Source organism: Engraulis encrasicolus, chromosome 20, assembly GCF_034702125.1.
Source record: "Engraulis encrasicolus isolate BLACKSEA-1 chromosome 20, IST_EnEncr_1.0, whole genome shotgun sequence".
Lineage (NCBI taxonomy): Eukaryota > Metazoa > Chordata > Actinopteri > Clupeiformes > Engraulidae > Engraulis > Engraulis encrasicolus.
In genome coordinates, this window is record NC_085876.1 from 657665 (window position 1) to 674008 (window position 16344).

The 16344-nt window shown below is 45.5% G+C and overlaps 1 protein-coding gene across 2 annotated transcripts in view; it reads right to left on the reverse strand.

Annotated features, from left to right (window-relative positions):
* LOC134436107 (tenascin) overlaps positions 1-16344 on the reverse strand; it is a 61369-nt gene that overhangs the window by 22251 nt on the left and 22774 nt on the right. The window contains exons 5-9 of one of the 2 annotated variants that reach the window (XM_063185142.1): positions 12009-12159; positions 10901-11170; positions 6843-9329; positions 4754-4876; positions 3307-3450 (exon numbers count right to left, since the gene is read on the reverse strand). In XM_063185142.1, the coding sequence (XP_063041212.1) occupies positions 3307-3450; positions 4754-4876; positions 6843-9329; positions 10901-11170; positions 12009-12159 (3175 nt within the window). The remainder of the gene's footprint in view (positions 1-3306; positions 3451-4753; positions 4877-6842; positions 9330-10900; positions 11171-12008; positions 12160-16344) is intronic. The other variant, XM_063185144.1, reaches the window with a different exon arrangement.

A 16344-nucleotide genomic window follows, 5' to 3' on the forward strand; every position in this document is an offset into this window, starting at 1 on the left:
CACAATCAAGCAGAGGCAACCAACAGAACCAAATACAACATGATCAAGTCGGGGTCAGAGAAACCAAACCACAGAGAAAATCACATTCAACACTACTTACAACACAGTCAAGAAGGGGTAACAGGCACAAAACGACATACCAAACAATCAATATTTGAGTTTACTTGATGTTTCTGATACGTACAATTTATTTTCCTAAACAATCTCCCCAATAAATGAGGTCATATTTTGTAGAGAGATCGAGAGATTGAGAGGTTGAACAAATAAAAAGAAAGAAGAGAAAAAAGAGATTATGAGAGAAGAAGATGGAGATGGGAGAAAGAAAATAAGGGAGGGATAGAGAGGTAGATAAGAGTAGACAAAAGGAGGAACGAGAGAAGAGATAGAGCAGAGTGGTGAAAGAGAGGAGAAAGAGTGACCAAGACAGAGACAGATGGGTGAGTGAGGAGTAGGTGGTGTCATCACTGTGGGGCTCACTCAAGTGAAAATCTGTCAATTTGTTTTGGCATGTGTGTGTGTGTATGTCTATTCTATCAATTTGTTTTGGCCTCTACACAGCACTGTGTGTGTGTGTGTGTGTGTGTGTGTGTGTGTGTGTGTGTGTGTGTGTGTGTGTGTGTGTGTGTGTGTGTGTGTGTGTGTGTGTGTGTGTGTGTGTGTGTGTGTGTGTGTGTGTGTGTGTGCACATGTGCTTCTGTGTGCGTGTATAGTATGTGTGCATACTGTACATATGTGGGCGTGTGCGTTTGTGTATGCCTGTGAGTTTGTTGCAGCCTGTGTGTGCGTTTGTGTGTGTGTGTGTGTGTGTGTGTGTCTGTGTTTTCTGTCTATATGTTTTGGCTCGCGCACACAGAGCAGCACCAGAAGCCAAAACAAAACAGTTTGAAATTGGAATTGAAAAGAACCCAGGGGGGAACGCTTTGAGAAAATAGCCACCGACTCTTCCAGACCCTGCACCTGCTAGATCAATTAGGTACAGCACTGGGCCCACTATAAAACCGACCCTTCATAAAAAAAGACCTTCTTCTTGAAAGCTTAAAGGCAAAAAACATGCCTTTAAGCGCACGAGCTAAATAACACATGTGGTTTTTAAACCCCCACATTAAAATATGAAAAACATTAGCAAGGGCATGACGGAAAGCAATTCGGGAAAACAATAAAATCAACCCATCAATCACATCCTGAGAAAATAGAACACAGAACGTTGAGGTCATTTTTACCACCTGTATACAGTATGTGTTGCAAAGGGGCTGATACCACATCACACACACACACACATGCGCGCGCAGGCACACACACTTGCGCGCACACACACACTTGCGCGCACACATACTTGCGCGCACACACACACGCACACACGCACGCGCACGCGCGCACACACACACACACACACACACACACACACACACACACACACACACACACACACACACACACACACACACACACACACACACACACACACACACACACACACACACACACACACACACACACATGCACGCACACGTAGCTATGGCCAACCAAAACATCCCTAAATGGTGTGAATGTGAGAATATGGAGAGTTAAACTGAATTGCCCATTGCTGGCACAAACATACAGTAGGTTTTTCTGATGACCAATGTGTGTGGGGAAATGTCTGTGCGTGGCTCTAACTTGTGTAGGTCCTCGTGTCTTACTTGTGTTAAGTGTGCAGCAATCATATTCCAGTCTTTATTTGTGTGCAGAGTGTTGGGTGTTATGGCGCCTTCCAGACCCAATCCAGTAGATCACACTTATCCTACCTGTATATTTCAACTCCCGTTCTTCACAGTTGAAGTGGGAGTTCTAGCAACTGCCGCGTTTTAGCTGAATTTAGCGGGGTGTTTTGATACGAGCCAAAAGAGCCATAAGAGCTATTATTCTGTCATGTGTTATATTCATGTTGACACAATATCATGTTATAACATGAAGAAGATGTTGAGTTAAAATGACTGTGTTTGGAACAGCTGCACACAAGAGAAATGAAGTTTCACTATTTATTGACATCTTAAAGGGACACTGTGCAGGAAATGGTCAAAAAAGGTACTGCAACTATGCTGCTTATTGAAATTGGGCTGCCTATTGCCAAATTTGATCTTTACATGAAAGTTTACGAAGTATTAAACAAATATTGTCTAGTATGGTCCAAGTACAGTCATTTTTGCAGCTAAAAATGGCTATTTTTGGAAATTCAAAATGGCGGACCATGGAGAAGATCCCCCTTTTCATGTATGAAAAGTGCAATTTTTTCCAGTCATAATGAATACTTAGAATTTGATGCTGGTGGTAAGTATTCATGAAAAAGGTAACATTAGTGAATGGGCAGCATGAAGTCTGGAAATAAACAACTAAAAATCTCACACAGTGTACCTTTAAATAACGTCTCCATAGGCGCCGCCATTCTCATCGAATTTGTTTATGTGGAGTACTGCGAGTTCCCCCGACTTTGCTAGTTGGAGCTTCCACTTTGACTGGCGTTCCGGAGCATTTTTCGTAGTACGAAGTTGGATAAGTGCAATCTCCTACTAGTTTGGATTGGGTCTGGAATGCACCATTAGTTGACTGAGCAGGGCCTTTGAAGGGATCTTCAAATCTGTGTGTGTGTGTGTGTGTGTGTGTGTGTGTGTGTGTGTGTGTGTGTGTGTGTGTGTGTGTGTGTGTGTGTGTGTGTGTGTGTGTGTGTGTGTGTGTGTGTGTGTGTGTGTGTGTGTGTGTGTGTGCCTGTGAGCGTTGGACCATGTGTGAGGCTTGTATTTGAGGGGGTCTTCACGTGTCTTGGAGAGAAGCTCACATGTTAAGCTTTTTAAAGTGTGTGCGATCCGTGTCTTTGAGGGAATCTTACATGTGTAGAGCATGTTGGATTGTTTAAAGGAGATCTTTTGTGAGTGTGTGCTGGATTGTATGTGTGAAGCATGTTTTCAAGGGGGTCTTACGTGTGTGAGGCGTGTCTTTGAAGAGGTCTTAAGCGTGTGAAGCGTGTCTTTGAGAGAATCTAGTGTGTAAAGCACGTTTTGGAGGGAATCTCATGAGTGAAGCATGTGTTTGAGTTGGTATTACGTGTTTGAAGCGCGTCTCTGACTTACTTGTGTGGAGTGAGTTGAATTGTATGTGTGGAGTGTAAGTATTGAATCTGTGTGGAGAGTGCTTTTGAGAGGTCTTTGTGTGAAGCATGTTTTTGAGGGGATCTTACGTGTGTGAAGCGTGTCTTTGAAGTATCTAACATGTGTGAAGCGTGTTTCTGAGGGGGTCTTGCATGTGTGAGGCGTGTCTTTGAGGGGGTCTTACGTGTGTGAAGCATGTCTTTGAGGGGGTCGCTCTCGTCCAGGTCGAGCTGAGAGATGATGTTGACCTCGTAGGAGGATCCAGGCGTCAACCCAGAGAGGTCCACAGTGGACTCTGACGCTCCCACCGTCACAGACACCGGCTCTCCTGTTCACCCACAGAGGCAATACTTGGGTCAGTTGGAGCACCAAGCCAAAAATTCAAAGGAATGAACGTCTGAAACAAATCCCCACTACTATAGTCTCAGTGTGAGCCGTTGTTCACCATTTAATGGCTTGGTGACCCAAGGCCCCGCCTGTTGACAAGATGTGGATCTGAGACAAACCTTCAGTAAACTAGCGCATCTTTCATGGTTTTCTATTTTGGTGGACAGTTGCATACTTTGGAGTTCAAGACATGTCTGGCCTGCAGATCTACAGGCACAGACTGTCAAATAGTGTGAGCACCTGTCCTGGTTCTACCCGATTGGTGCAGTTTTTAATGGTCCATCCAGGGTAAAAAAGATATATTCCATTGAGCCTGAATAAAGGACACTAATTACTGACAAGCAAAAAGGTTGACTGGGTCTTAAATGTCCACTTTTTTTGTCAGACAGAAGGGACCACCCCACTGACAAACCAACGCACCTCTTACACACCTCGTAAGCCAGCACACCTCTTAAGGTTTTCTATTCCACATTGCTTCTGGCGAGCAGATGCACACTTTGGATATGAGGCATGGCTGAGTCCAGATTGGCATGTGGATGAGCCAAGAGACAGTAGCTAGAATTCTACTGTAGGTCTTAGCATCTGCTAAGACATAATTTCCCCAAATACATGTACGTATGACTTAGTCAAGCTCAGGGAGAGTTGTTGCTCTCTTTGGATGTGCATTCAATAAAGTCAGATGTTGAGCTGCCCAGCATATCTTGTAGCCTACTTTGAGGGTGAAAAAACTGAGAGATATATAATTTAACAAAGTCTGTGAAAATGAATAGTTTTGATGGTAGGCCTATAGAATACAATAGGATTACACAGGCCAACTACTACACTACATTACACTACACTTGGGCCCAATAGTCAAACTATTATATTCAGATGTACAATTAACTGTTATTTATTATTGCATTTTGCAAATTTTCAGGGGTTTTTTTTGTAGAAAGAAAATCTACAATATAAGACATTTAAAAAAAAAAACATGACATGGATTTGTTGTGTTCTGCGAAAAAATCAAAATGTTGATTTGATTAGTTTGTGTCATTTTAACCTTATTATGGTATTTGATCGTTTGAAACAGAAAACAGTGGTTTTCAGACTATTACTTTTTTGCTAGGGAAAACACCTTTTTACTCAAATCGGTCAAAATGGATTTATAGCGTTTTGGAACCAAACTCTTCATATACACTTAGAGTAGAGACACACTCTCTTGCTTGTTCTCATTACTAAAAAAACACTAATTGAAAATGCCTTACCCTCTTGTGTGTGAGTGTATGTGACTTTGAATCCGGTGACGGGGCTTCGTGGCTTGGTCCAGGACACTGACACAGTGGTGTCGGTCAAATCCGAGAATATTAGATTGGTGGGCGGTTCCGGACCTGTGCAGAAATGCCAGTGGAACGCATTAGTACCACACCGAATCTAAAGCAATAAACAATATACACCATACGGACTACAAGATGTTGCTAAGGATTGGTGTTTTTAAGGACTAGGCCTACACATCGGTAATGATAGGTGTGTACATTACATATCATTTAAAAAAATCTACTGTATGTGTATGTAAAAACTTAAAATGAGTATTCAATGAGAGATATACCTGACTTCGCCTTAAGGCCTTTCGGCCACTTTACCTGACTGTGGTGGCCCTTGCCTTTCATAAGCTGTGCTTTCTTTTTTTTACCTGTTTGTGCAGTAGTTAAGATTAGTGCACATATGAGTACATGTGTATATATGTGCAGTCCAGACATATATACTGTATACACAGCACAAGCATATACAAGGAACCAAACATGTATCCCATCACATCACAGGTTGGACGAAAAAAAGAGCGTGTCACAACGCGGGTGAGAGAGACTGAGACACAGAGAATGAGGATGAAAGTGTTGAACTGGTCTTTGGATCCTGAAAAGAAGAACCATATGGAGGAGGACAGGTAACAGGAGCGGTCAAGGAAAAAAAGGTAGAGAACTGTAAATCAAGAAAGACAATGCATGGGTTCCCTGAATTATGGAAGAAAGTGAACACGGGGAAGATGGTGTAGGATTACAAGCAAGGTAGGAAAAGGGGATATCTCAGAGATCTAATGAAACATATATATAAAGCCTTGGGGGGGTTCTGAGGGAAGACAAACTGTAAAAACACCTACATATGAGAGCAATGACAGCATTCGATGCCGGGACAATTTTGAATCAGGTTTAGTGTGTATAGGGAGTCAGAGTTATAAAAAGGACTCTTGTTGGCCAACCATGGTCTTACCCTGGTGAATGGTGTTGGTGGCTGACCGTTAGGTTACCCTGATAGAGAGAAGATCAGACCAGCTATGAATGAGTCAGTGAGTTAAGGACACGCCATAGACTGTCACATAAATACAGAAATATTAGTATGGGTATATCCACAACGTTTACACATTGGTTTAAAAACACAACAATAAGACAGACAAATACACAAAAAGCAATGACTGAATGTGTTCCAGAATGTCTAGTATCCTTGCAGTGTTGTCAGCCAATTAAAAAGGTCAGATGTGTTTGTTACATGAGGTGTGTGAATCAGATATGTTTGTTAAATGAGCAGTGATGGACAACCTGGATTCATGACTTAAGAATTCAGTGCCCCATATCCCAAATGACCTGGTTTTACCTGTCCAACTCAACCAGGTGATTTCCTCACTGACACACCTGGCCTCCACTTGACTGCATGGCTATTTAAGAGTTAAGCAGTGGGATTCACCTGGTTGAATTAGACAGGTATAACCAGTTGATTTGGAATGTGTGCCAATGGATTGTACACTAATGAACCCAGATTGCCCGTCACTACAAATGACTGTTTTTTTTTTAAATGTCATGACAGCTGCCAAAGAGGACATTTCAACATCAACAACACACAGATGAGGGTTTGGACACAACAAAAACTGCAAGAACATTAAGTGAGTGCATGAGTTATTGTTTGGTCACATGGGATTTCACGATAGACAATGTGGGGTTATTCTAATGACAGCTGAGGAGGCTCCGAAGACACACACTGCTGTCATTAGATTACAACACAGACAGGACCGTCAAGCTAAGCACACAAAGTACAACAACATAAAACAAATCCTCTCTCTTCAAAGCCGTCAGTTCACCATCTGACAAATATCCAATAGAATACATTTTATTGTCACTCGCTGTTCACATATAGACTGAGAACACATAGTACGTACTTGATATGTGGCAATACTCAAATGTGGTCTATGGGGCTTATCTTAAATGCATATCCACTTGTCTAAAGGTATTATATATATTTTATATGCGTAGTAGTGCTTGTCAAACAATGTCAGGTGACAGAAAGCAGATGTCGTGATGTGTGTACCTGTGTTGATGGTGACACTGTGTGTTTTCGATCGACCCCCGGGGCCATCGCCAAACACAGACAGCACATAACGGGTCTGGGGGTGGAGACCCTTGAACAGGAAGGATCGTGCAGTTCCTGGTAGGACTTTGGTGGATGTATCATTGGGGGACGATGGCTGAGAGCTGGAACCACTAATGTCAGTGGTTCCCGTTTCAGCCATGTTTGCTGCAACATCCTCCCCCTCTTGCCCTTTGTTCCCTCTCTCTATCGCGCCTTCTCCCCCCTCAGACTCTCTACTCTCTACCCCTCCTTTCACAGGCGTCTTCCGAGTAACAACAAAGTTATTGAATAGACCTTGTGGTGCGTCCCACGCCAGAGTAACAGCATTATGGGAGATGTTGTGAACCCCAACGTGATCTAGTGCGACCCCCTGCTGGTCGTCACTGGTACTGATCTTGGCACTGCCGTGTGGCCGGAGAGGACGTCTTGCTGGCTTGTGGCCTGAGGGTGTTTGTGAAACTGTGCCATTTCTCGTTCGGATTGCAAGGCCAGGCCTTGGCTTACTGGACACAAGGCCAGGCTTTGGGTCAGTTTCAGGTATGCTTTTTCTGGGGACGCCAGGTTTTGCTATCCCGTCAATCGAATTTACATTCTGGCTTTGAGCCCTGGAAGTGATACCTTCAGCTACGTCTTCAGTTGGGTGAATACTGCCCCTTGTGGAGGGTGTTGTAGCATGTGGTGCTTCTGGCAAGTGAGTTCCTGGTCGAGGTGTTGTTTTTGTGACAAGCAATGGTCTCTTTCGCAGCGGACCTCCAGGTCTGGGTTTGTATTTACCATTGCCATTCAGGAGACCAGGGTGTCTAGGCCTGCCATTCACAAGACCAGGGTGTCTAGGCTGAGAATGCCCTCCTCCGTTCCTCACACGATCACCATTACCCCTCTGAGGGAATGTCTCTGTGTCTTCCTCAGATGTGTCAAGCTTGACCTTGTCATGAGGATGACTCCTATGTGGAGGTGTTGTGGTGTAGTGCGGTTGAGGGGGAGCTGTTGTGAAGGCCGCGTGTGCCAACTCCGGCCTGATTGGTCCCGGTCTCACAGCTCTCGTGTCATTTCTCTTTCTGAACACGACACCACCACCAGGTCTTTGGTTGGGGTGACGGCTCGTGTCTGTGTCACCTGCACCTCCTGTCGGAAGAGGGAGGCTTCTGTTGACTGCTCCGCCATTTGGACCACGATAGGGATGACCACGGTGTGACAGACCTCCTCTGGAAGGCGAATGAGGGCCTCCCAGAAATGGCCTTGTCCTATTCTGGAAAGCTCCCAGACCAGGACGACGGGTAAATTTTGGCTTGGGGAAGCTGGACGGCTGTGATGCGGCAGGCTCTTGCTCCTCACTCGTGCCAGTCCCGCTGTGCCCATTTGCTAACTCTTCACTCGTCCTGTCCTTTTCGCGTGCCCTCGACGTTGAGGCTACCTGAGGTGATTCTTCTGAGGAGGTGCCAGAGGACCCGAAGGCGCCATCCTCCGTAGATTCACTGAAATCAGAGGATTCAGTGGAGGCAGAGGCAAAGGCAGGTTTTCCATTCTCAGCAAAGTGTCTGGAATCCCGAGGTAGCTCTGCAGCTGCCTCTGGGCGTCTGCCTGGGGACGGAGGGAGTTGGGCTGCGGAGCTGGGGAGCCCGAGGGAAAGCGTACTGATTGAGATGTGGTCATTGTTCCTGCTCCCCCCTCCACCGCCCGTGCTTGCCAAGGCGTTTTTACTTAAGTCTATATTTGGATCATGTCCCGGTGAAACCTCAAACACTGAGATGTGCAAATTGATACCTTGCTCCTCTGACGAGGTGTTTCTGGGGCCGATGCTGTGCTGCTGTAGCTCTTTGAAGAACGCACTTACTTTCTCCTCATCCGTGGCATGCGTCATATTCCTAATGACTGGAAGCTTTGCCTTGATTGTTCCATTCAAGTGAGGGTGTCCAACTATGAGCTTGGGATGGCATTTCTTTCCACTCGGATGAGCGGTGGTGTTTCTGGAACTCTCTTTGTGCAGCTCGGTGTCAATGCCAGGGACTCGCGGCGCCTCTGCTGCACTTGGCGGGTCCCTCGTTTCCTCAGGGCTGCTTACCCCAGTGTCAGGTCCCCCTGGAGACTCTCCATGTCCTTTGCTGCTCTCTGTTGACACTTTGTCCCCCGTTAATGCTCCGGGCTTTGTGTCGCTGGTTGGCTCGTCTGGTTGAGGACTTGGTGTGCGTCTTGGTGTGCTAGGATAAGTTCCTGGCTTCCTCGGTGGGCCATGAGACGGTACTCTCCTCAGTCCCGCCTCCACCTTGCCGCCATTGGCTGGTCTGGGTAGGCCCGGGCGCCTGATTGGGCCAGGTCTGTGCTGTGGCTTCCCATTCTGAGGCTGACTGGCAGGCCTCAACCTCTGCCTGTCAGTGCCTGGTACTACTGGTCCCACTTTTGTTTCGGTGTTTGCAGTCACCATGCTTAAAGTCTCTCCCATTTCCTCTAGTAGTGGCAGAAATGATGTGTGTGTGAAACCAAGGGTTAGGACATTAAAACATGCTCTCTCTCTCATTCAGACCAAACACTAGTCTGTTTCCCATCACTGCAAACCATTAGAGACGCTGCAGGAAATAACACTTACAGTAAACCACACACAAAAACCATACAATTCATTCAAAAAACTTCAAACATGAAAAGCCATAGGTTAAGTCGAGCAAGACGGCATGATGTAATTGAAATTCAGCATTAGTTTTGCAGCCAGCTTTCCACCTGCTAACTGGGAGAAAAGAAAAGAAAACAATTTCCTGTTGAAACAGAGCGATCACAGTGTTGGCCAGCTGCATGCGTGTGGTGTGGTCACAGAGGCCTGGAGAGCTGCGGTGGAAATCCCAGCCCCATTTGATACTAGGTGTCTGTAAGAAGTAAAACAAAATCTGGGGTGCATTTCTTGAAGCCATAGTTGCTAACTACATCAGCTATTTTGCTGCTACCCAAGTTGCTAACTGGCTAACAACTATATTTTCAAGAAACACAGCTCTGCACACTGCATCGAACCTATGATAAGTTATTGCTCTGTCTATTGTTCTTGTATATCTAAGACACTTCATATTAAATGGGGCAAAGACATTGGGAGAAAGCCATGTTATTTATATCAGTCATCAGAGCTTAATCCATTGGAAGTCATCCATTAGATCTACAATGCAAAGGGAAGAGAAGGAAGTTTAGCACATTTCTCCATGACAAATGTAAGACATGTAAGTCTTCTCTCTACACTTATGCAAATAGACTGAATTCTTTCTTCTTTAAATTTTCCCCTTTACATTTTGAAACATTGATGAGATACATAATGATGGGACACATTTGAAACTCTGCCAAATACTTGCAAACAATAAACTCAGGGATGTTACTAAATGCCTCCTATTTGTTACAGATTTGTTTACCATGAATATGTCATGGATTTTGAGCATCCTCCAGATCAGCACAAAAGTATTGCCTAGCCTAGCTAACTTAAATATATAAAATTAGCAAAGCATCTCTTGTCTGAGAGAGCTGTAGCCTCTCTGTGCAGATGGGATCATCGGTGCCATGGGCCCGTTCACTCTTTGCTGAAAAGACTCAACTACATCATAACTACAGAAGAGTAGGTAGAGCGCAGTATCTCTCAAAACCAACTGGTGCTCTTGGAGAGGGTGCAATGTTCAAAAAAGACTGGAGGGAAAATATCCTTAATCCAGGCACTTCAGTTGATTAATGTGTTAAAAAACAACAACTTTATTATATTGCTATGAGAGCCTTAAGTAACAGGTTATGGCCTGGTCATTTCAATTTTGCTGACTTAAAGGTTATATCAGAGGCTCTGTACTTCCTCTAAAAGCTTTGACCCGGTAAAACACACAGTTAAAAAATGTCCTGTTACCAGAATGACAATGACTGAATCATAGTGCATTACTAAAGGCCCTTCTGTTATGTGAAGGAGTACTATGGTAATTAACTTTTCAATGACTATTACAGCGTGCCACTGGTGGTACGGTGTGCATTATGGGGCTACAATCAGTTAGCATCTCTTGACTTACCCGGCACGACCTGTATGGTTGCGGGAGCACTCCTAATGCCGTCCCTCTCGGCCACCAGAGTGACGTCATACTCCACACCTGCCACCAGGTGGTCAATCTGGGTGGAGGTGACGTCCGCCGACAGGCTGATCTCCTGACCAGCGGTTCCACCGCTGGTAGGTGTCACTATCAGATGGTAGCGGTCGATCTCCATGGTGGGCAGGTCCCACTGGATGATGGCGTAGGTGGTGGAGGTCTTCACCAGCCGCAGGTTGGTGATACTGGAGATCACTGTTACGGCATGCCAGGACAGACACAAACATTTGCGAGTACACACACACACACACACACACACACACACACACACACACACACACACACACACACACACACACACACACACACACACACACACACACACACACACACACACACACACACACACACACAGTCTTGCATGTTTTTGTCATGTTTGCATTCGAATGATCAAGAACCATAATTAAAGTTATTATTAATAATTGAAGTCTGATGGTGATGTTATGTACGCTAGTGCTAGTGCAATGCTTTTGAGTTTAACACTGCTGCAGCCCACACAGGTTTTACAGTAAAACCAATAATGGGCTTGTTTGTGATGGCACACTCTGTGGCAGACTGCACAGTGCACATGGGCACTGCAAAATTACAATGAACTCTGGTTAGGAACTTTTAACCAGAATGTATTGTCGTAATGGCGAAGTGCTCATGCACGTGCAGGTGGGCACTGATATGACATTGGTGACCTCACGTCGCCTTTAGTGACTTCACAAAACAATGCACGGGGACAGACAGACAGACAGACAGATAGAGAGCCAAGGTCATTACAATACCTGGCCCAACACCCTGCAGGGGGGCTAGGCAGGCCTGGACTGGGGGAGAAATAGGGCCCGGGCACTTTTGGCTTTAAGGGGTCCCTCAAAATTAGTGCAGAACCGGTGGGCCCTGCAACCTCGTTTTTACATTTCTGAAAATAGGGGTCCATCGGAAAATGCCCCGCCATGCCAGATGGTGAGTGCAGCCCTGGGGCCAGGTTATGAAAACAAAAGGCAAAAACAAGCCAGTTGCAATAAGTGGAGAATGTTGTGCCTCCTACGTGTTACAAAGTCTGTGGTGCTCTCTGGACCAGACTGTCCATCCTTCTCTCCGGTGATTGACACGTGGTACTCCTGTCCGGCAGCCAATCCGGTCTGAGTATACGTGGTGAGGCGCCCGCCCACCGAGGATGTTATCTTATCCCCTTCTTTCTGCAGGAGGGAGAGGAGAGAAAGAGGGAGAGAAGGAAAGAGGGGAGGCAGGATGTAAAGAGAGAGGGAATGAGAGAGGATGGGAGATTGAAAGGAAAGGAGAGAGGAAGAACACTGATTACATTTCACTCAGGAACACTCAGATGACATAAGTCGCAAACATCACAGCGTCTAGTTTAGTCTGTTGCAAATGGTCCCGATCCAAGGTCTTACTGTGTTGTGTATATACAAATACAGCAACATTCCTGAGGCGATTAACCATGAGGTGAGCATCCTAGTAAAATGTGGTTGCTTGTTAACTCTATGTGTGTACAGCGTTAGCACATACATAGTCCTCCTGCGTATATGTAAAAGCAGGGCATGTTATATTACATCACATTTCTCTGACACTGTTCACCCCCAAAGTGACTTACAGTTATGTATAGGGGATTGGCTACAGTCCCAGAAACATTGTGGGATCAGAGGTTTTGACACTTTGACACTTCTGCCATGGACGACGGTGACGGGAAACCACAGACATTCTTCCTACATGTAAGGATGGATTTGAACCTGTCAGAAGTCTTCAGATCCTAACCACGCGGTCACACCGCCAGCGTTGAACGCGTGGAAAGATGCGAAAGTAATTGACTTTGTATGGGAGAACAGGCGGCAGAAGCGTTAAAAGCCGCAAAGCGTGTCTAGAGTCAAAAGCGTCAAAAGCCAAGGGAGTCAAAAGTTGAACTTCATCTAAAAATATGTAATGAGCTCGGCAGCGGCAGGCGTCAGCCAATGGAATGTTCACATTTTTCTAAACACGAGCTTCGGTTGGTCGAGATTCTTGGTCGAATGCTTCAGGTTGAATCTTTTGCCTCGTTCAACGCCCCTGACCTGTGCTTTCCAGGCAGGAGTCAGCAGCATTTTAGCTCTTTCAACGCTGGCAGTGTGACCGCAGCATAAGACCCAAGGATCTTCTGCCATGGCAGTTGGCAGTGGACGTGCCTTGAACTACTAAGTAGTTGACTTTGTATTGAGTTCACAGAAGACACAAAAGCAATTTTGAAGACTTGAGCAAAAGTTTGTAATTGGACTTCAGCAAATATTATGCAAATGAGCTATGATGCGGTTCGGCGACATTCTACTTTTAATTGCTTTCTACGTTTAACGGGCATACTCTGTCATTTCTGTCGCTCGTACTGCTCTTACTACACAGTCCAGCCATTCTCTGTCGCTTAATCTTGTCGCCGCTGGTGGCCCTGCCGTGGCCTAATGATAGGGCACTGGTTTACTACGCCGGCAACCTAGGTTCATTTGCCGATCGTTCCTCGTCTCTCTCCCCCACTCATTTCCTGTCTCTCCTCCACTGTCCTGTCAAAAATAAAGGCAAAAAAGCCCTACCAATTTTTTTTTTTTTTTACAAAAAAATCTTGTCGCCACTGGTGTGTTCGCCCAGTGAGGGTGGATTTGAATCGGCATCCCTCAGATTACACACTGCCAGGCCAACTCCCTAACCACAAGGCCATAGCTAGCCACAAACAGCACCCTATAGTAAACATGCCTTCAAGATTTGGTTTTAGGTGTCAGCCTCCATTAAAAAGATCGTAAAGGACCATTGGCCATAATTAGGCATTAAGTATGCTGTACTTAAAGAGGCAAAGTGCATAATGCTGCTTAATGAGGTTAATGAAGGAGGAAATGCTTAATGCTTTCTCGCAACTGTGCCATTACGCTGTGAGTATTGCACCAGCCATCCCACTGGGAAATCTCCAGCTCAAGACTGGTAGATTCCAACCCATTACTGCATAACCTTCAGCCGTCCAAGCTACTTTAATAGGGGGGGGTCAACAGAGCTGAGCTGTGCTTGTTATTGCTTCATTTGTGCATTGGAAACTTCATTATGTAAACATTTTAGCACCGCTATAAATGCAGTTTCACTTCAGCGAGTTCAAATGGGGTTTCCAGCTGTGTGCTTGGGGAAAGGCATTCTCCCATCCAAGATATTTACGCTCACACTTGCTGCCTTGCATTTGGTTGTTTGTTTTGAAAGATTAGCAGCGTTTCCATAAGGTATGGCCTCCTGTGTTTGAGAACGTCTACATGTCGAAAGGTCACTATATGTGTATGCATGTGTCTCTGCTGCAGCTTCTGTTTTCATTTTTCAATGTCGTGTCTGTGAAGAGAGGAAGATACATGTCCTCTGCTCCGGCGCCATCTCTCTCTCCCCTCATATCTCTCTCTCTCTCTCTCTCTCTCTCTCTCTCTCTCTCTCTCTCTCTCTCTCTCTCTCTCTCTCTCTCTCTCTCTCTCTCTCTCTCTCTCTCTCTCTCTGTCTCTCTCTCTCTCTCTTTCTCTCTCTCTCTTCATCCCAGATACTCTTGCTCTCCTCCCTCTCTCTCCCTGTGTCTCTCATTCTCTTTCTGGTTCTCTCCCTCGCTCTCCCATTCAGTGTCTCCCTCTCTTGCTCTCGCTCCATCTCTGTTCTTTTTTTTAACCTCTCTCTATCTTTTTCCTTCCACCCTCTCTGTCTTGCTTTCGTCTCTCTTTCTGTCCCTTTCTCTCTCTATCTTTCTCTCTCTCTCCCGCTCTCTCTCTCTGTTTGTCACAGCAGCTGGCCAGTGATGTCATTAGTCTGGCCAGAACCTTGTTTTTGACAGTGTTTACGATCCCCATGGCAACATCCAACACACATCTGCATCTCCTCTCAGTGAATACCAGCTCTCTCATTCTCTCCATCATCCTCCCCTCCTCCTTCTTCTTCTTCTTATTCCCTCCATTGCCCTCCCTCCTTCTTACTTATTTACATCACGGAGGCTGTCACATTTTCTTTTTTTTCACTTCTTTGTTTCTTGTTTTCTCTCACACACGCATACTTCCTTCCACATCTCGAGGGCTTTGTGCTATCCATCATTTTACACACCCACCAGGAAAAAGTATTTTCCTCTCTCTTCCGCTCATTCTCTCTCTCCCCTGTCAGTCACTTTTACATTCACGCCTCCTCTGTCTCTGGTTCCACTGTTTCTCACACACACACACACACACACACACACACACACACACACACACACACACACACACACACACACACACACACACACACACACACACACACACACACTTCTATTTATTTTCTCCATGACACACACATTTACATTTCCCCCCTCCTCTCACTTTCATATGCTCTCATACATTGCTCTCTCTTCTCATTCCCCCTCTCTCCATCCTATTACATTCTGACAATACTTGGTCTCTGTGTCTCTCTCCCATCTGCATCTCTCTTCTGAATTTATGACTGTGTCAGATTCATTCCATCAAATTACCATATTAACCCCCCCTCTGGGAAACATCTGTCCACACACAGGGCCCTGTGGAGGGTTGAAGGCAGGGGTTGTGTCAAGGTCAGGGGCCTGAGGGGGCAGACAAGGTCAGCTCTCACCATGGTGCCGCTGGGACAGGACCGAGGGGGTTCCAGAGACATAGGGCGTCCGCAGGGCCGCCCACATACAAAACACATGCCAGCAGGACCGCCCACATACAACACACATGCCAGCAGGACGTGATCCAAATGATCTACTGACTCACTCATTATGTTGTCTTGTGGAGGCACGCGCCATGTGTCAGGCTCTAATCACTTGTCTGCTGATGGCTGTGTAATGTGTCACCACTCATATGATTGGCTGGAAACACGACTCACTATTGCTCTGATTGGGTGATTACTACTTCTGTGATAGTCATTCTGAAGAAAAAAAAGGAGCCATATTAGGTCATGCTTAACAAGCTGGCTTTAACTATGTGAACAGTGAGTTGCTTATGTTAAGGTAGATTATAACTGACTGAGTTGATATATAAGGTGTGAAACACCAGACTGTAGTCAGTAATTACATTACCATTAACATTTTGACATATCCCATTCCCAACACAATTGGAACCAATTGGAACATGTTTCCATTTTCCAGTTTGTTAGGCTCAGGAAAAGGAGCCAAAGTCTTCACGATGTCAGGATTGGGGAAGTCATAATAACAGTATTCCTTGGTGATGTAAGGAGAGGGGACGCCATAGTAACAGTAGGCTATTCCTTGGTTAGAAGTGGGGACCATGGCAACAGTATTATTTGTAAGCTGCAGATGTAGGTGGCCAGTAGGCCTCAGTCTCCAGAACAGAGACTATCAATATAACTAAATTAAGATAACAGGTTTGCGATGCCACAGTAAA